We start from the raw sequence: 20,832 nt of genomic DNA on the forward strand, positions 1-20,832 counted from the left end.
AGTGGGGTGGGAGGAAAAGAAATAGGCAGGGCTGGCTGGGGAATTCTGGGAGTTGAAGTCCACAAGTCTTCAAGTAGCCAAGATTGGACAACCCCGCTCTAAAAGCTTTAGCCTCCCTTGCAGCAATGTTTAGCGATCCAAGTTTTGCAGAATTTTAACAGATTATCTTTGCAAAAAGGAGCTCAGCGTCCTTCCTCTTTTGAAAATAAACAGCTTTCACAATGGTGTAAATTCCCAGCATTATTGTTAATCCCAATTGTAGGATTTTCAGGGCTGCAGGAATTTGCTTTCCCATCAGTTGTGCAATTAATTATGGTTGGGAAATTATTTTTATTCTTAAGAATAAAAGGGCCGGCCTGAATTTTCGATCGGGTCCTTTCCAGGAGAGGAAAAATCTGCATTAATCCTTTGCAGAAGACACAAACGTGTGTCTTAAAAAACATCTTTTGAGACAAACAAACACACTTATAAGGTTGCCAAAAGCTGACACACAAATAAGTGTGTTCCATGTGAAGGTGGTACGAACTACGTGTTTGATTTATCAAGAGGAAGTTTCTCAAACTTCGGCAAACACGGGGAATTCTGGGAATGGAAGTCCACATGATTTAAAAGTTGCCAAGTTTGAGAAGCACCGGTTTAAAAAGATCCTGGTAGTCCTTGACTTACGACCGTTCACTTAGTAACCGTGCGAAATTATGATCACACTGGAAAAAAATGACTGATGGGCAAGCCTCACTTTATGAATTTATTTTTATGAAATTTTATTAATTGCATTTATTAAATTGGTTTGCTGCCCATCTCGCTGCAAATGTCATAGTTACAGGATGAAAATTTGGATACTTGGCAGTCACAGGGAGTCCTCGACTTACAATGGTTCATTTTGTGACCGTTCAAAGTTAAAACGGCACTGTGATCAAAATTTGGATGCTTGGCCACTGACTCATATTTACGACGGTCGCAGCATCTCGGGGGTCCCCTTTTGCGACCTTCTGACAAACAAAGTCAAGGGGGAAGCCGGATTCACGTAACAACCATACTGCTATCTTAAAAACGGTAGTGATTCACTTAATGACCACGGCAATAAAAGTTGTAAAATGGAGCCAAACTCACGTAACAAGTGTCTCACTTACCAACAACATAAATTTTGGGCTCGGTTGTGGTTGTAAGTTGAGGACTGCCTCTATTTACGACGGTCGCAATGTTCGCGGAGTCATAAGACCGACATTTGTGAAATCCCCACCCGGCTTCCAACAAGCAAAGTCAATGGGAGAAATCGGATTTCCCTAACAGCTCCCTGATCCGCTTAATGACCGCAGCAAAACAGTCATAAAATCAGGTGTGACTCGCTTAGTGACAGAGGTTGTAGTCTCAGTTGCAGTCGTAAGTCGAGGACCACCTATGCTTCCTCAATTTGCAGATTGACCGGGCATCTTCCAGCAAAATTTAACCTGCTCCGGCCTTCCTCGGAGTGAACCGGGGTCCCATTTCCAGTTCACTCGAGGCCGGAGAAGAAGGGAATTTTGAATTTTGGAATGATTTCTATACTCTTTTTCCAGGCCAAATTGCTCCTCCCAGTCATCTCATCCGCGTGGAAGGCAACAGCCACGCGCAGTACGTGGAAGACCCCATCACTGGCAGGCAGAGCGTCCTCGTCCCTTACGAACCGCCCCAGGTGAGCCGGGAGGGCAGATGGAGGAGGTGGTGTCCCTGCCAGGTCTTTTCTGAGATCTCTTTACCCCCCCCCCAAAAAAAAAAAATCAGGTGCACACCTGAAGGTTCAGTTAAAAGGGTTTATGGGCAAAAAGATTCCCATGCACAGGAATTTTTTCGATAAACAGTCAGCACCTGCTTGGACTAAGATCCGGGTCCATGTAAGTCAAAGGATTTCTCTTTTGACTCTAACTCCAGCTTCTGCCACCTTTTCTCCTACACATCTCCTTCCTTCCATCCTTCCTTCCTCTCTCCTTCTCTCCTTCTCCAATTTTCTCTCTCCCTCTCCTTCTTTCCTCCCTCCCTCCCTCCCTCCTCCTTCCTTCGTTCTCTAATTTCTTCCCTCTCCTTCCTTCCTTCCTTCCTTCCTTCCTTCCTTCCTTCCTTCCTTCCTTCCTTCCTTCCTTCCTTCCTTCCTTCCTTCCTTCCTTCCTTCCTCCTTCTCTCTCTCTCCTTCTTCTGTTCTCCATCTCCCTCCTTCCTTCCCTCCCTCCCTCCTTCCAATTCCTATCTCCTTCCTCTAATTCCCATCTTGTCAAGCGCAGAAGATCAGATCCCACATGAAAGTCCAATTAAACTGATTTGTTGCTAAAAGCCTAGAAACAGGAATTTTCTCAACTAAAAGTCAGTATATGCTAAGATGGTCCACCGAATTCAAGGGAGGTTGGTCTTTGTTTGCTTGTGTCTATGAAGGGATTCTGGGCTTATTCCTCTTTTGACTCCACTCCCAGCTTCTGCCACTCTTTCTCCTACACATCTCCTTCCTCTCTTTCCCCATCACTCTCCTTCCTTCCTTCCTTCCTTCCTTCCTCCCTCCCTCCCTCCCTCCCTCCTGTCTTTTGCCTTCCTTCCCTCCCTCCCTCTTTTCTTCTTTCCCCACTTCTCCTTTTCTGCCTCTTTTTCCTTCCTTCCTTCCTTCCATCCTCCCTCCCTCCCTTCCTTTCCCTCCTCCCTCCCTCTTGCTCTCCCTCCCTCTCCTTCCTTCTCCATTTTCCTTCCTCTCTTTCTAAAAGATGAGATGCAAAATGTGGTCACGCAGGAGAGTTTCTCCGCACTCTGCCTCAAAGCATCCTCTGTTAAAAACTGATTTTAAACAGAACTATTATTAGATATATAATAATAACAACAACAACAACAACAGAGTTGGAAGGGACCTTGGAGGCCTTCTAGTCCAACCCCCTGCCCAGGCAGGAAACCCTACACCATCTCAGACAGATGGTTATCCAACATTTTCTTAAAAATTTCCAGTGTTGGAGCATTTACAATTTCTGCAGGGAAGTTGTGTGTGTGAGAGATAGTTGCTGTTTTTTTTTTTTAAATACCATGCTTCATTTTGAAGTATCTGAAAGCACATCTGAGCAGGGGGGAAAAATTGAGCATTTGGCACAAAGCAGGACATTGTTCAAATAAATATACTGTAAAGAGAGAAGATTAAAATCTGTGTATATTCATACACGCATCAGCATTTTTTTTAAAAAAAAAGTTCTCCATGAAAAGCTTATTCTTTTAACGATCCAAATCTCTTGGCTCGTTGCAATCTTCCAACCTCAAAAATCAAGCTGAGAGGATTGTCAACATTTCCACAGATAAGTTCGAAGCTGTGAGATACATATATGTATTTTACCCCTGCGTATGGTCATAAGGTCTGTTTCCCATTTGGAAACAAGATGCTTCTCTATCAGTTGTAATTATTTTGCAGAAATTGCAATTTCCCATCTTGGCCGCTGCCGAGTTAACAAACCAGTGCAAAACCATTGTAAAGGTGCAAATTTGCCGCTAGTCCACATTGTGCAAGCCAAAAAAAAAAGAGAGTAAGTCTGTCGTTCTGTCTGTCTGTCTGTCTGTCTGTCTGTCTCACTCCTTCTCTCTCTCCCTCTCTCTCTCTTTGTCTCTCCCCCTCCCTCCCTCTCTTTCTCCCTCTCCCTCTCCTTCCCTGCCCCTTCTCTCATTGGAGCCCGCAAGTAGAGAGACCTACAGCTGAGATTTTTAGGTAATGTTTGAATTCAACCCAAATGCTTCCTCCTGCTTCTTCTCTCTCCCAGGTTGGCACCGAATTCACAACTGTCCTCTACAATTTCATGTGCAACAGCAGCTGCGTCGGCGGAATGAACCGACGCCCCATCCTCATCATCGTCACGCTGGAAGCCAGAGAGTAAGTCGCCACGGTGGGAGGTTGTGGGGAATCTGAAAGTAGAACTAAAAGGCTTCCGAACCCCAAGTTTAGCATTCAATCAATCAGTATAGAGCTGGAAGGGACATTAGAGGTCTTCTAGTCCAGCCTCCATTTCAGACAAGTGGCTGTCTCTTAAAGACTTCTAGGAAGGAAGGAAGGAAGGAAGGAAGGAAGGAAGGAAGGAAGGAAGGAAGGAAGAACAGAGTTGGAAGGGACCTTGGAGGTCTTCTAGTCCAACCTCCTGCTCAACCAGGAAACCCTACCCCATTCCAATCAAGTGGCTGCCCAGTCTCTTCTTAAAAACCTCCAGTGTTGGAGCATCCACAACTTCTTGTGGCAAGCAGTTCCACTGGTTAATTGTCCTCACTGTTAGGAAGTTTCTCACTGAGCAACTGTCTCACTGACCAACAGAAATTTTGGGCTCAATTGTGGTCGTAAGTTGAGGACTACCTGTACACGGTTATTTTGGGGGGCTGAGTTAGCAGCCAGCAATTCAGAACCGGGCTCTCCCCCCCTCCCCTCCCCTCCCCGATTTTGTTTTGAGCATCCTGGGCTCCATGTCGGGTTTTCTGCTCCGTAAAGCGACCGTCCTTAAGTGTGCTGGACTGTATGAAAGCATTCCCTTCTGACTTGAGTTCACACAATGGGGAAAACCCAGGTTAACCGAGTGGAGATGCTAGTAGTTATGATGTACAGGTAGTCCTTGACTTACGACGGTTCACTTAGTGACTGTTCAAACTTGTGATGAATTCCCTCCCCCATCTCAAGAGTGATGCACCTGGTTGGGATGGCTGCCCCCACCCCTTCCAAGGACACATGACCCCATTTCGGACACTCAACAACCGTCCTGCATTTACACTTGTCTGCACTATCCCACAATTTTCTACATTTTCCCCGAAAACAAACGTTTGCTTCCAGTTTTGGGGACAAAGCACCCCATAGAAAACAATGGATTCGCTTAACAACTTCACTGTTCACTTAACAAACGTGGCGTTCACTTAATGATCACAGTGTTCACTTAACGACCCTGGTGTTTGCTTAGACACTGCCCCAGAACAGAATGTAAAACGGTTGCATGAGTGACTCTACGACGGTCATTTTTGGAGTTGGGGTCTCAAGTTGAGAACTGACGGTATAAACACATCTCCTGGGTGAATCCATCTCAGTATGATCTGCCTCACACAACATACAACTTGGCTTTCACGCAACACCGTAACTTTCCCACCCCCATTGATAGCAATCAGGGTTAATTCATGGTTTGGAGCTGCTTAATTCGTGGTTTGGCCAAATGAGACATATTTGAGGCATTTCTAGAGATGGCTATCAGGTCTTAAAAGAGCTGATGGGATTTGCTTTCTTCACCCTGCAGCGGGCAAGTCCTTGGTCGCCGATGTTTTGAGGCTCGGATCTGCGCCTGCCCAGGCCGGGATCGCAAAGCGGACGAAGACAGCATTCGGAAACAACAGGTCTCCGAAGGCACAAAGAACGGTGATGGTACGAAGCGCCGTAAGTAGCCAGAAGCAGTAGCCTTCACAGCAGTGTATTTCAAAGTTGGCCCCTTGAAGTTGGGTGGACTACAACTCGTACCAGAATTCCTTGGGCACGAAATGCTCTCCTTCGGAGGTCTATCTCATTCTTGACCTGCTTACTCTCTTATAATCCCTCTCTCTGCAATCTCTCTGTTTTAGCAGATGGGAGGGGGGGAAAAAGATCAGGCATAGCTGGCTAGGGAATTCTGGGATTTGCAGTCCACCCGTTTTCAAGAGGCCAACTTTGAAATACACTGATTTAGGAGAAGGTCAGCTTTTGACTAGGTTGGGGCTTGAACCCCAACAGCTGCATTTTGTGCTCGGGTAAGTGTTTGTTGGCTTAGCCTTCGGCCAACCTTGCCTGCTCGAGTCGCTTCTATGGTCCATCCAGCGCATTTTGTCCAAATGGGCCACGAAGCCACTTTCTAATCAGTGTTTGTGTGAATACCGCTCGGGTGTTGACCGGACGGGAGATAGAAGGTCTGCACCCAGTCCGAACTTGTAGGATTGTGTGCACTGATGTGGAACAAGCAACAATGACCCGAAATGAAATGCTGGATAACAGCATCAATCAAGGCAGTGTAAACAATCCCATGGTAATAGAGCCAACTTCCGTGTCAGAAGAAAAAAAAGATAAAATAGCTGTGGTTTGAAGTGGACAAAAAACAAAAACACAAAACCCAAGCTACGATGTCAATTAGGACTGACAGATGTTAATGGAGCCTCCATTGGTCAGGGCAGTCTACCTCTGTTTTTTTAAAACCAGTGACCGGATCATTTCCATCTTTCTGGATTATGAAATGGACTTTTAAAAAAACAACAAGCAAGCAAGCTACGGTATCCCTTAGGCCCGATGAGTGTTAACGGAGCCTCCATTGGTCAGGGCAGTCTACCTCTTTCACCTTCTGGAGGGTGAAAGGAGAGGCAAGCCTTCTGAAAGATAGGCATTTCCGGGTGGAGGAAGTAGCGACGGTCCTCAACTTACAGTTGGTTGCTTCAAAGTTACGACGGCCTGCATTTACGGCCGATCACAGCGGTCACACGACGCAGATTTGCGTTCTTCGGGCTAAACTGAGCTTTACTTCCGGTTTCTGGCCATAGCACCCAATAGCGAACAATAGATTTGCTTAACAACGGCCACATTCATTTAATGACTGCTGCAAAAAAACCTCAACAGTCGTAAAATCAGGACGGTCATGGGTTGACCTGCTTTACGAGTGTCTCGACTTAAGACCATAGTGGGCAGGCTCCATATGGTCATAAGTCGAAGACTACCTGTAGGGATTTGGTGATCTACTGCAGGGGTCTCCAAAGGTGGCCACTTCAAGACTTGTGGACTTCAACTCCCAGAATTCCCCAGCCAGCAATGCATTGCTGGCTGGGGAATTCTGGGAGTTGAAGTCCACAAGTTTGAAAGTGGTCACCTTTGGAGACTTCTGACTTGGTGGTAGCCAAGTTTGGCAACCAGGTGGAACAGTTTTACTTTCGCTTTGCTGAGAGTTGAGTTCAGAGGAAGACCCGGAATCAGTATGGCAATGGTCGAGGAAGTTGAACCAAACCACCAATCTTCTAAGACCTGATGGATTGTCCCCCTTGTCTCCAGAAATCTTCTCCAGAAGTTTCTCCAGCTGCAACCTGATGCTGTAGAGAAACCTGAAGCATCTTAAGTCTTGGAGAATATCCTCCAATCTGGATCAAGATGAGTTTCTCTTTCTTGATGACCCTTCAGTTGGCCCAGATCTTCTCTTGGTGGCCCTCCGTGCATTTGTTCATTTCTAGCTTCGGACGTGGGCTCAGAAATAGCAACAGCTTCCTTGAATTGAGATGTCAAGTTGACCTTCCTTGAGGCTGTGGTGTCACTGTCTTCTATTTCCCCCTTGTTGGCAGCTTTCCGGCAGAGCACGCATGGCATCCAGATGACCTCCGTCAAGAAAAGACGCAACCCAGACGATGAGCTCCTGTATCTCCCGGTAAGTAGGACCAGGACTTGGGTAAAAATGTGGGAGGTGTTCACTTCCCTGCAGTCGGGGAGAATGACACCTTGAGTGTTTTGGGCCACTGGCCAAGCAAGGTATGAGGACTTCTCCTGTGCTTCTGAGCCAATTCAGGAAGGTTGGAAGTCAAGACCTCCTTCCATGCATGGGGTCTCCAGAACGTGGCATAACCCATTTCCTGACTGGAGAATTTGAAGGGAAGAAGGACCACGGTTTTGGCTACTTACCCTAAATGTGGAGAACACCCCACCAGCCGAAAATATAATTCAGAAAATATTGGACTGTGCAGAGATGGATAGATTGACATTAAAAATAAAAGATAAAGACAATGTTGTTGTTGTTGTTGTTAGTTGCCAAATCGTGTCCGACCCATCGCAACCCCATGGACAACATTCCTCCAGGCCTTCTTGTCCTCTACCATCCTCTGGAGTCCATTGAAGCTCACGCCTACTGCTTCAGTGACTCCATCCAGCCACCTCATTCTCTGTCGTCCCCTTCTTCTTTTGCCCTCAATCTTTCCCAGCATTAGGCTCTTCTCCAGTGAGTCCTTCCTTCTCATTAGGTGGCCAAAGTATTTGAGTTTCCTCTTCAGGATCTGGCCTTCTAAAGAGCAGTCAGGGTTGATCTCCTCTAGGACTGACCGGTTAGATCGTCTTGCAGTCCAAGGGACTCGCAGGAATCTTCTCCAGCACCAGAGTTTAATGGCCTCAATTCTTTGGCGCTCAGCCTTTCTTATGGTCCAACTTTCACAGCCATGCATTGCAACTGGGAAAACCAAAGCCTTGACTATAGGCACTTTTGTTGGCAGGGTGATGTCTCTGCTTTTTAGTACGCTGTCCAGATTTGCCATAGCTTTCCTCCCCAGGAGCAAAGCGTCTTTTAATTTCTTGGCTGCAGTCTCCATCTGCGGTGATCCTGGAGCCCAGGAAAAAAATGCCAGTATAATTAATAGAAGCACAAATAAGTTAATACAACTATAATTATTGTTATAATTACTATGTATACTATTATTATTATTACTGCTACTACTGTATTTGATGTTTTTTCAGTAAAATGAAATGCCTGGACAATACACTGTTTTCAAAATATTTATACATAAATAAAAAATATTAAAAAAAGAAGACAATGGACAATGGCAGCGTGGATTTCTTCTCTGGGGTCCCCCTAGCTTCTCATTCAGGCTTTTCCCTTCTTCTTGGCTCAGGTTCGAGGCCGGGAGACCTACGAGATGCTGCTGAAGATCAAGGAATCTCTGGAGCTCATGCAGTTCCTCCCCCAGCACACAATCGAGACCTACCGACAGCAGCAACAGCAGCAGCAGCAACACCAACACTTGTTGCAGAAACAGTGAGTCCTTGAGTTGTGACTTTCAGGGCTGCGTCCGTCTCCCTTGCATGAGGACGTCCCTTCTTGGCTTGCCGTGGTTGATGGAGGGTCTTTGTCGTTGGCCATGGCGTTCGACTTTCCTGGAAGGGAGGGGGCTAGGAGGCCGCCCTTGCCTTGGTTGTGTGTGTGTGTGTGTGTGTGTGTGTGTGTGTGTGTGTGGCTGAGACCCTTTGAGGCAGGGGTGAAATCCAGCAGGTTCTGATAGGTTCTGGAAAACCGGTAGCGGAAATTTTGAGTTACTTCGGAGAACTGGCAAATACCACCTTTGACTGGCCCCAGAGTGGGGTGGGAATGGGGATTTTGCAGTATCCTTCCCCTGCCACGCCCACCAAGCCACGCCCACAGAACCAGTAGGGAAAAAAATTTGGATTTCATCAGTGCTTTGAGGTCATGTAGATGTAGGCTGGTAACAAAGTGGTGAGGAAGAGGTGGCCTTTCAACCGTTGGGTCTCCATCTCCAGCCTGAAGAAATACACTAATTTTCCAGTAATGGTTGAAGAGAGAATAACAGAACTGGAAGGTCTTCCAGTCGAACCCCTTGCTCAAGCAGGAGACCCTAGACCCATTTCAGACAAATGGTTGTCCAGTCTCTTCTTCAAAACTTCCAGTGATAGAGCAGCCACAACCTCTGGTGGCAAGCTGTTCCGCTGGTTAATTGTCCTCACTGTTAGGAAATCCCTCCTTAATCTCAGGTTGTTTCTCTCCTGGATGAGTTTCCATCCGTTGCTATGGATGGCGCCTCTGTTTTGTGTGTCCATCTTTCGTGTCTGATCAGCTCTTTGAGCCTTCTCTTGCCTTCAACTGCTGGCCCCTGTTGGGGTCACTTAGGGAAGGCTGCCTGTATGGAGAGGTGGCTTTTGGGGGTGGCACCTGCCCTTTTCTCCTACTTTAGGAATGGGGGTCTTTTGGGGAGAGCTGCATGGAAGAGAAGAGAAGGTGTTTCCTGACACAGTTCAAGAAGGGATAATTAGTGTTTTAATTAGGAGGCAGCAGAGCTCAACCTTTTAGGTGTTAAAAAAAATAACCACAGTTTCCAAAGCAAAAGTCCAGTAGAGATTCTCCCAAAGGGGCTCTTTCAAGAGGCAACTGGACTTTCTGGTTTTTCTTTTGAAGATGTTTCGCTTCTCCTCCAAGAAGCTTCTTCAGTTCTGACTGGATGGTGGGGAATGGGGGGATTTATACTCCTTGCAGACAGCTGGTCATTTGCATCCTTTGAGAGGGTCTGTTGTGTCTGCGTCCCCCCCCCCGAGCTGGGCCCCCTGCCAGAAAGTGACTTGGAAAGTGAGGGGGAAGGGCCACCAGGACTTACCTCGGGAGCACCGACTTCCCTGGCTCAGCTCCAGGAGCCAGAGGCAGGCCAGGTGGAGGAGATAACGAGGCCTCCGTCCCCTGACTCTTCACCCCCCAGGCCACGCCTCCAGACCCAGCTGATGGCAATCAGGCCTGGCTGGACCCTAGGTTTCGTAGGCAGGAGAGGCGGGAACAACAGAAGCAAGGGTGGGGCAGGCCTAGGAAGTGCTGAGTCATGGAGCCACACCCCACAGGATATAAAAGCAGCGAGAGCTGCTATGCCTCTTCGTAGCAGGCAAATCAACTGCTTAACTAAGAGCTAAAGTACTGTTTGTTCCTGGTTGACTCATCGGCATCAAGGGAGATAACAGAGGCACTTGGCAGACGCTCGCTAGTTTGCTGCCAGAGCTGATAGTGCCAGCTAATTAAGCCACCGCTCGGACAGAGGCGAGGGGGGACAGAACAGGGTCATTGAGGCCTCCTGGAAGTTTATCTGTGTCCTCAGGGTCACCTGAGTGGTGCAAATGGTTCCTGTAGTCTGCAGTTTTTTTCCCTCTGGAAATCCATTCCTCCTCCCATCCCATTCAAAGGGTTTTCATCGCAAGTTGTATAACTAAAAGTAGAGGATGTAAAGTCTAAAAGGATATAAATAATCCGCTGTCTGCAAGGAATACAAATCCTTCCGTTCCCCATCTGGTCAGAGCTGAAGAAGCTTCTTGGATGAGAAGCGAAACATCTTCAAAAGGAAAAAAAAACAAGGAAGTCCAGTTGCCTCCTGAAAAATAAGCACCTTTGGGACAATTTCCAAAGCAAGCAACTCCCTTTAGGGGCAGCCTCGGAAGAGCAGAGGGACCGAACCGGAAACCTACTTGCAAAATACTCCAGGGCAGGGGGCTTCCACTAAATCTGAACCCAGGTTTCCAACCAGAGGGGGTCTTCTCTACAAGGGAGATGCAAGCAAAGAGGCCAAAGCAGGAGTGACCATTTTCTAATCTGAGGCAGTCCTCGATTTACGACCACAATTAAATTTCAGATGCTAAGCAAGGTAATTGTGAAGCGCATTTTGCCCGTGATACAACCTTTCTTGCCGGAAGGTTGCTAAGCGAATCACTGCAGCTGTTAGGTTTCAAAAAATGGTCGTGAAGTGAATCGGGCTTTGTGGACTTGTCAGAAGGTCACAAAAGGGGGGGTCACTTGACCCTTCCTCCCCAGGACTCTGCTATGGTCATAAATACAAGTCAGTATTTAGCCAACCTCCTAGTTTTGATCCTGCGACCATGGGGAAGGGTCCTTAGCAGTCATTAAGCGAAATCCGGTCCTAAATCCCTTTTTTCAGTGCTGTTGTAACTTAGAGCGGCCACTAAATGAACTGTTGTAGGTCAAGGACTGTCTACCCACCCGCACACACATATCGTAGGCTGTATGATGCAACGGAGATATGGATCTGAACCAGGAATGTGTTGCAAGGCCTGGATGGCTGCATTTTGACAGGGGAAAAAATGCAGGATTGCCCTTATAAACAAAAAGGTGAAAAACTAGAGGAAGTAGAAGAATTCGTTTACTATGCTGGTTTGTTCATGGCCTGATTCACTTTCCGGCCACCTGCACATTCCTTGCTTATCAGTTCCGCGAAGACCCTCCCCATAGCTGGATCCAGACCCTGGGACTAAAAGACATCACGGAAAAATCTCAGCCCCAGAAACCAGGGAGATATGGTGGATTTTAACCTCTCCCAACTCCGGTAAATAAATCAATAAATCTTGTTAAAGAAAAGTACAGAGAATAGCGCTTCCGGTGGAAACGGGCTGCCAAGAACTAGGTGCAGACCTTGATAAAAAAGGGGAAACCCAGCGGGGTTAAGATTAAGCCAGTTTAAAAGGCGCAGAGGGTTTAATTGTGGTCTGTTGAGGGAAAGGAATGCTGGTTGGCAGGAAGGGAAACCCAGAAGGGTTAAAAGTTGAGTGCGGTGGGAACGGGTGAAGTGGAAAAGCCAGGCAGGAAGGTGGAAAAGGAAGGAAGGATTTTATTTATTTATTTATTTATTTATTTATTAAATTTTTATACCGCCCTTCTCCCGAAGGACTCAGGGCGGTTTACAGCCATAATAAAACAACAGCAAAATACACATAAAAACATGATTAAAAAACTTATTATACAAATGGCCGAATTAAAAGAATTAAAAATAAAACCCCAATTTATAAAATATTAAAAGGTTAAAATTAATTAAAATCCTATTAAAATCCTATGCCAGTCCTGCGCGAACAAACAAATAGGTCTTCAACTCTCGGCGGAAGGATGAAGATTGGAGAGAAAAGGTTGTGATTGTTAAAGAAGACCATCGCTTCAGATGGTTTGGTCCTAGAGAGAGGAGGAATGAAAACCGAACTACAGAAGAAATAATAGAAAAAACACAATTGGAAAGGACCTTGGAGGACTTTTAGTCCAGCCCCCTGCTCACGCAGGATACTCTATACCAGGGGTCTGCAAACTTGGCTCTTTTAAGACTTGTGGACTTCAACTCCCAGAGTTCCTGCTGGCTGAGGAATTCTGGGAGTTGAAGTCCACAAGTCTTAAAAGAGCCAAGTTTGCAGACTCCTGCCCAATGCCATTTCAGACAAATGCTTGTCCAATCTCTTCTTAAAAACCTCCAGCGTTAGAGTACCCGCAGTTTCGCTTCCACTGATTAATTGTTTTGACCATCGAGAAATTTCTCCTTAGTTCTAGATTAGTGGATGAGTCTCCATCCATTGGCTTCTTGTCCTGCCTTCAGGTGCTTTGGGGAATGGTTGATATCACACACACACCCTTCTTCGTGGCAGCCCCTCAAATTTTGGAAGACTGTTATTATATTTGCAAGGGAAATGAAGGTGTGTAGAGGGAAGGTGTGCAGGATGGATCATGTTGGTGAAGAGAAAAATGAGAAGTTTATAAAGTATCAAGTTTACAAAGTATTATAAAGTTTATAAAGTTTTACAAGAAGCAACGGGTGGAAACTAATCCAGGAGAGAAGCAACCTAGAACTAAAGAGAAATTTCCTGACAGTGAGAACAATTGATCAGTGGAACAATTTGTGACAACTTGGGGAAGGCTTCTGTGCCCACTTCCCGTAGGGCGGCCAGATCTACCCTGCAAGACCCCAAACCTCCACTAGAGGGTGGTTTAAAAAGTCTGGGAAGCTCTTGGCTGCCCCCTTGTGGTCATCCAAGAAAAGAACTCCCTTCCATTCCTTGGAACTCCCTTGTGGCTAGGCATATATACTGTATATGGTGTGTGTGGAAGAACTGCAGGCAAGCAACCAGCATTATGGACATTTTGCTCTCCTCTGCAACATTCATGGGGCTATAATTGGCTTGGCTTGGCGTGGCATCATAGAATATGAGAGTTGGAAGGGACTCTGTAGGTCATCTCGCCCAACCCCTGCTAAGGCAGAAGAGCCTATACATGTGAAGGCGAGTCTATGGCACACGTGCCACGTGGAGCCATATCTGGGCACACGAGCATTGCTCTAGCTCAGCTCCAGCGTGCATGCGCGCCCAGGCCAGTTGATTTTCGGGCCCACCGGAATTCAGGAAATGGGCCATTTCTGGCCTCTGGAGAGCCTCTAAAAACAGGGAGCTGTTTTTACCCTCCCCAGGCTCCAAGAAAGTCTCTGGAGCCTGGGGAGAGCAAAAGATGGGCCTACCGGGCCCACCGGTAACCTTTTTGCCGTCACGTGCCAAAAGTGGGGGAGCAAGGGGGAGTTGTGCATGCATGCACCGGGGGGGGGCGTCAGGGCACAGGGGGGCATTGCATTATGGGTGTGGGCACACATGGGACACACACTCCCCCCCGCGCTCCCCCTAATTTTTGCATGTGACGGCAAAAAGGTTAGCCATCACTGGTCTAGACAACCGGATGTCCAGTTTCTTCTGGAAAACATTCAGTGATGAAGCCACCCACAACTTCTGGAGGGAAGCCGTTCCAGTGAATTGTTCTCACTGTCAGGAAATTTCTCCTTAGTTCTAGGTTGCTTCTCTCTCCGAGAAGCTTGCATCCCTTCCTTCCTTCCTTCCTTCCTTCCTTCCTTCCTTCCTTCCTTCCTTCCTTCCTTCCTTCCTTCCTTCCTTCCTTCCTTCTTTTCTTCCTTTCTTCCTTCCTTCCTCTCATGTCCCATCCTTTTCCTTCCTTCCTTACATCCATCCATCCATCCATCATAGGGCTGCAAGGGACCTGAGTGGTCTTCTACTCCAACCCTTTGTTCAAGTCAGGAATCCTCATACCATCCCAGACAAATAGTTTTCCAGTCTCTTCTTAAAAGCTTCCAGTGTTGGAGCACTCACAAAGACTTGTGGCAAGCTGTTCCACTGGATAATTGTTCTCACTGTCAGGAAGTTTCCCCTTCCTTCCAGGTTGCTTCTCTCCCGGATTAGCTTCCATCCGTTGCTCCTTGCCTGGCCTTCAGGGGCTTTGTCCCCCTCCTCCTCCTCCGTGTGACAGCCCCTCACGGCATCTCTTGGGTGTTGTGAAGTTGGGGTCCTTCTGCATGGGGGGCCCGTGCATGGGGGGCAGTGGGGCGTTTGGCAGAAGCTTCCCTGCGTCTGCCGAGTTTGATGCTTGCTTTGAAGTGGAAGAACAACAAAGCATTTTTGGCATGGAGGTGATCAAAGTGCAGTGTTGGCTTTGAGTCTGTTTCTTTCCTTCCTGGACTCGGTCCACGTCTGATCCCCTCCTGATCACCGGGAATCCAAAGCAGAGAGCCTCGGACTTCAGCGCAGAGGCTGCTTCTGTGGGGGTTCATCAGCGGGAACTCTCTTGCACCCCATTGACGGGGCTGCTCTTGAACCTCCGGGAGGCAGGATTGGGGGGCCGCTGTCTTCCCCAGGGAGCAGAGCCCCTTCTAAGTGTCCCCTCCCGTCCGAGAGGCCGGGATTGAAGGATGGCCGTGTGATCCCTTTGCTTTTATCCTAAGCGGAGGGACCTCTGGATTTACTTCCCCCTTTCCCAAGAAGGACACTGAGGAGGCCTGGGGGTGGGGGGTTGGGCATTGGCTCAGGCTAAACACCCACCCCCACCCCCACCCCGCCGCAATGAAGGTGTCCTTCCAACCACTCCTGACTTTTCATGGCATGTTCCCCCCACCCGGAAGGGCCTGGAAGTAGTTGAATCCCGGTGATCACGCAGCCTCCTCTCCTCCCCTCCCCTCTTTCCTGTCCCCTCCCCTCCTTTCCCTGTCATCTCCTCTCTTCTCCCTCTCCCCCACCTCTCCCTCTCCCCATCACTTCCTTTCCTCCCCTTTCCTCCCTCTCTCCTCTCCCTCTCCTCTCCCTCCCCTCCCTCTCACCTCCTCTTCTCCCCACTTGTCCCTCTCCCTGTCCCCTCCCCTCCTTTCCCTGTCATCTCCTCTCTTCTCCCTCTCCCCATCCCCTCCTTTCCTCCTCTCCCTCCCCTCCCTCTCACCTTCTCTACTCCCCCAATTGTCCCTCTCCCCATCTCATCCTCTCCCTCTTCCTCCTCCTCCTCTCTTCTCCTCTCCCTCCTCTCCTCTCCCCATCCCTCCTTTCCTCCTCCTCCTCTTCCCCACCTCTCCTCTCCCCACCTCTCCTCTCCTCTCCTCTCCTCTCTCTCCTCTCCTCTCCTCTCCTCCTCCTCTCACCTCCTCTTCTCCCCACTTGTCCCTCTCCCTGTCCCCTCCCCTCCTTTCCCTGTCATCTCCTCTCTTCTCCCTCTTCCCCATCTGTCCCTCTCCCCTCCCCTCCTTTCCTCCTTTCCTCAATGTCTCCCCCTCCCTTCCCTCCCTCTCCCCTCCTCTTCTCTTCCCCACCTCTCCTTGTCCCCTTCCCCCCCCTCTCCCTGACCCTCTCTCCGTTGATCTCCAACTCTGTTACTCAGTGTCCTGTGTTCTAGTGTTCTACGTTCTCTCCTCCTCCTCCTCCTCCTCCTGCTTCCTTTTCACGCCTGTCTCTTCTCCGATTCCTCCTCCTTTGCAGTCTCCTCTCTGCCTGCTTCAGGAGCACAGAAGCCAGGAGGGACCTTCCCCACAGACCCGAACCGGCCTTCAGACATTCCAGCCACCCCGACTCTGCTGTCCATTCCTAAAACCCGCCTGTTTGAAGGGGATGGGGGAGGCTTCCTTTTGTCCGACTCTTGCCATCATATGGGGCGACAGAAATAGTTTCTGAGGTGCAGCCAGGCAAAGTGGCCGATTGAGTCTGGGCAGACGGTGCCCTCGCGGACTCCTCGTACTCGTTCGGCTTCTACATCCCGTCGTTTCAGTCTCACGAGTTCTGGACCGGCCACGTCCTCATCCTACGATGTCAACCCCTTTTACGAGAGGCGTGAAGACCCCGAGATGTTTCCTCTGAGCCGGGCTCAGTTTCCCGGAATTCCTTAAAATGGGGATTAAGGAACACCGTCTGGATGGAAACTCGGATTGTCCCAAAAGGGCTTTTTCAAGACTTTGTTTCTCTCTGAAGACGTTTCGCTTCTCATCCAAGGAGCTTCTTCAGTTCTGACTGAACGGTGGTAGATGGGTGGATTTATATTCCTTGCAGTCCTCTGGTCATTAGCGCTCTCTCTGAGAGTCCTTGAGGCCACTTGGAGGTTTATCTGTGCTTTCAAGGTCACTGAATAGTGCAAATGGGTGTTGTTACCTCCTTGGAAATGCTGGAAGGACCACGTTGTGAACAGGTGGTGTGTCATATCCCCCCCCCCCTCGGTTGAGAGAAGGGCTGTTCAATTTTTAACATAGATGGACTCTTTGCAACTCGGATTGTAAATCCATATATGGGTTAAATAAATGCTGGTCAGAGACTAGTAAGATACATATATATATATAATACAGAGATAACGTTTCTGCGGGCAGAGAAATTGATAGATAAATGTCTTTCTTGGAGTCTTGGATGAACTTCTTGCCATTCACAATTTTTATGCCTTCATAGCCAGAAAGGTTTGGGGAGACGCCTCTTGGTCGGAGAGGCTGCAGTTTCTCTCCATCCCAAAATGGACCGCTGGGTTTTGAGCGAGCCCCTCCGAGGCTGGGAGATTATGGCAGTAGATCCAAGGTGTCGTCGACACCTCACAACATCCTCTCCTCACGCTTCTTCGGAGAAAGATTGAGAAATGGCTTTTGATGTGCTGCCGTTGAGTTGTTGGTTTCCCCCCCCCCCCCCCCCAATGTGTGCTACCACACCCAGAACACCTTTTGGGATTGAGCTGAGAATCGCACAGAGTTTCTGATTGTCGAAACGTTGGTTGTGAAATTAAATAAAAGGCGTTCGACTCCTTAAAACCGGAGAGGAATCAGGATTGGGTACATTTTTCTTTTTTTGCAGCGTTGAGTTTGAAGGATCAGAATTCACTGTCTCGTAGAACACGTCAGGTCATGGCGGTCTCTGAGGGTTTCTTTTGCCCAAAAGGCAACTGGACTTCCTTGGCTGTTGGGTTTTGTTTTGTTTTTCCTTGAAAATGTTTTGCTTCTCTTCCATGAACTGAAGAAGCTTCTTGGCTGAGAGGCACAAGGTTTCCAAAGCAAGGAAGTCCAGTTGCTTTTTGGAAGGGAAAAAAAAAATCTTTGGGTTGAGGGATCTTCTTCAGAACTTGTTGAGAAATTGCTAGTTAGGCTGGAGTCACATAATATCAGGGACCTTGGAGGTCTTCTAGTCCAGCCCCCTGCTCAAGCAGGAGATCCCATACCATTTCAGACAATTGGCTGTCCAGTCCCTTCTTGAAAACCTCCAGTATTGCAGTACCCACAACTTCTGGTGGCAAGCAGTTCCACTGGTTAATTGTCCTCGCTGTCAGGAAGTTTCTCCTTAGTTCCAGGTTGCTTCTCTCCTTGATTACTTTCCGTCTGTTGTTTCTTGTCCTGCCTTCTGGGGCTTTGGAGAAGAGGTAGACCCCTTCTTCTTTGGGGCAGCCCCTCAAATATTGGAAGACTGCTATCGTGTGACTCCTAAGGGAGGTGTGAAGTGTGTGCTTAGCTTAGTATCTTCCCTACCTTCCCTCTTCCTCTGACGTCCAGGGGTATGGAATGGGATAACTCCTTGGGACAACTTGCTGCAGGACAATTCAACAATTCCGTTTCACTATTTTTGTCGTTCACATTTCATTTTGTCTGTCCTTTGGTATCCTTTCTTGAGTTATTCTATTTCTTCTACTATTTCCACTATTTCTTCGATATTAGTGTGGTGCTGAGCCGTGGTGACTCAGGCTGTAAGATAGCTTGTTATTAAAACACAGCAGCCTGCAATTACTGCAGGCTCGAATCCCACCAGGCCCAAGGTTGACTCAGCCTTCCATCCTTTATAAGGGAGGTAAAATGAGGACCCAGATTGTTGGGGGGGCAATAAGTTAGAATGAGACTATTGCCTTACACACTGTAAGCCGCCCTGAGTCTTCGGAGAAGGGCGGGATATAAATGTAAATAAATTTAAAAAAAAACTCTTGACCTGCAGCGAGTTGTCCTGTGGCAAGATGGCCACGGTGAGTTGTCAGACATTTCTCTGGGATGGATGGATGGGGGCTGCAGGGAGAAAAAGGATGGATGGATAAGTGGATGGAAGGAAGAAAGGAAGATGGATGGATGGATGGATGGATGGATGGATGGATGGATGGATGGATACAGGGAGGGGGATGGAGGGATGGAAGATGGAGGGATGGAGGCTGCAGGGAGAAGGAGGGTGATGGAGGGATGGATAAGTGTGGATGGAAGGAAGAAAGGAAGATGGAGGGATGGATGTAGAGCATCTCAGTCTGCAAGGGCTAAGATCCTATACAGGCAGACCTCAAATTACAGCTGTAATGGAGTTTGGAGTTTCCATTATAAGTCATGTCCGTTGTAAGTCAGGGCACCCCAAGTGACCGTCCCAATTTTATCGGAGGGGGAGGGGGAGGGAGAAGACTACGGAGGGGTCCTTGGTGTTCTCTGAGCTTGGTGGTTTCCTAGCAGGCGTTTCAAGGCCCAACAAGATAACGTAACATCATCTTATCCACAAGCAGCGAAACGCTTCAGACCCAAAATAAAGTAGTCCAGTTCTCCTGACTCAATTTCCAGACCCTTAGAGACAAACAGATGTGAAACAAAAAAATATTAAGGCAACTGGCATAAAACCTGCCCAGTCAATACCGACGGTGCAGGCTACACTAAAAATAAAAAGGCCAAAAAAATGGTTAATACAATCAGCTGACATAACTCAGCCAAGACCGAGGCTCCGACAAGAGGATTCTGGTCCCCAGAGTTGGGGGGTCGCTGGGACGATGCAAGAATGAAGGAATTTGAACCCATGGCCTCGGACTGGCCCTGATCTCAAGGCCCCCTGAAAATTTGGAGGGAGGGGTCTGCTGAAATGCAGCCTTTATTGTCTCCCCCTCCCCCTTCCAGTAAACCAAGGGACAAAACAGGTTTGCTACGAGCTCAGCAACAGGGCCGTAATAGCTCAGGCTGTTAAGAAGCCTGTTATTAAACACAGCTGCCTGCAATTACTGCAAGTTCAAGTCCCACCAGGCCCAAGGTTGACTCAGCCTTCCATCCTTTATAAGGTAGGTAAAATGAGGACCCAGATTGTTGGGGGGGCAATAGGTTGACTTTGTAAAAATATACAAATAGAATGAGACTATTGCCTTATACACTGTAAGCCGCCCTGAGTCTTCGGAGAAGGGAGGGATATAAATGTATTAAAAAAAAAACACAACTTGGAAATACAGATTTGGGCTGAAACCTTTTCTCGCTCAGTGTTGGTTTGCTCAGGGACGGATCCGAGGGCCTCGCTTGTCCCCAGATGGGGCCCCTGTCCAGATGCAGACGTCCTCTCCTACGATGGCCATGCATGGAGCAAAGTCTTTGGAGAGCCAGGGGGCTTTTGGGATGATGGGCAGATGCTCCCCGGGGGGTCCGTCTGGATTTTTGAGCGGTTCCATTGCTGCATCTTTGGCAGATTCCTGTTAGGGGGTCCCAGCTCTGGCTCTGCTTGCCTGCCGAGGTCCCCTGGGGGGAGAAGGGCCAGGAATTGGAACAACGGCGCAAAAGAAGGTGAGGGGTGAAAGACCAGGCCCACCCATGAAGAAGTATTGCTAAAAGTCTGTGCGCAGAAATCTTCTCAACTCAGGCAGTTGGCACCTGCATGGAGTTAGATAAAGGTGTAGGATATTCAAGGGGGGTTGGACTGAGTTTGATTGTGGCTACGTTGGGATTCTCCTTTTCCTACACATCTTCCTCCTCTCATTCTCCATCTCTCTTGTTTCCCTTCCGTCTTACCTTCCTCTTCTTCCCATCTCCTTCCATTCTTCCTTCTTCTCATTCCCATTTCCTTCCTCCCTCCCTCCTTCCCTTATTCCCATTTCCTTCCTTCCTTCTTTTCCTTCTTTCCTCCCTCCCTCCCTCCCTCCCTCACTCCTTCCCTTCTTCTCATTCCCATTTCCTTCTTTCCTCCCTCCCTCCCTCACTCCCTCACTCCTTCCCTTCTTCTCATTCCCATTTCCTTCTTTCCTCCCTCCCTTCTCTTGTTCCCTTCCTTCCTTCCTCCCTCACTCCTTCCCTTCTTCTCATTCCCATTTCCTTCCTTCCTTCTTTTCCTTCTTTCCTCCCTCCCTCACTCCTTCCCTTCTTCTCATTCCCATTTCCTTCTCTCCTTTTTTCGTTCCCCCCTCCCTCCCTTTCATTCCCATTTCCTTCCTTCCTTCCTCCCTCTCATTCCCATTTCCTTCTTTCCTTCCTTCTTTCCTCCCTCCCTTTCATTCCCATTTCCTTCCTTCCTTCCTCCCTTTCATTCCCATT

General features: G+C 48.2%; 1 protein-coding gene across 3 annotated transcripts in view; it reads left to right on the forward strand.

The window, feature by feature from the left end:
- The window catches only part of TP63 (tumor protein p63), a 120,464-nt gene that overhangs the window by 86,773 nt on the left and 12,859 nt on the right, over nt 1-20,832 (forward strand). For 2 of the 3 annotated variants that reach the window (XM_058188933.1, XM_058188935.1), the window contains exons 4-8: nt 1,557-1,672; nt 3,753-3,862; nt 5,253-5,389; nt 7,300-7,382; nt 8,611-8,753. In XM_058188933.1, coding sequence (XP_058044916.1) covers nt 1,557-1,672; nt 3,753-3,862; nt 5,253-5,389; nt 7,300-7,382; nt 8,611-8,753 — 589 coding nt within the window. The remainder of the gene's footprint in view (nt 1-1,556; nt 1,673-3,752; nt 3,863-5,252; nt 5,390-7,299; nt 7,383-8,610; nt 8,754-20,832) is intronic. The other variant, XM_058188934.1, reaches the window with a different exon arrangement.

This window comes from Ahaetulla prasina, chromosome 6 (genome assembly GCF_028640845.1).
Source record: "Ahaetulla prasina isolate Xishuangbanna chromosome 6, ASM2864084v1, whole genome shotgun sequence".
NCBI classification, from domain to species: domain Eukaryota; kingdom Metazoa; phylum Chordata; class Lepidosauria; order Squamata; family Colubridae; genus Ahaetulla; species Ahaetulla prasina.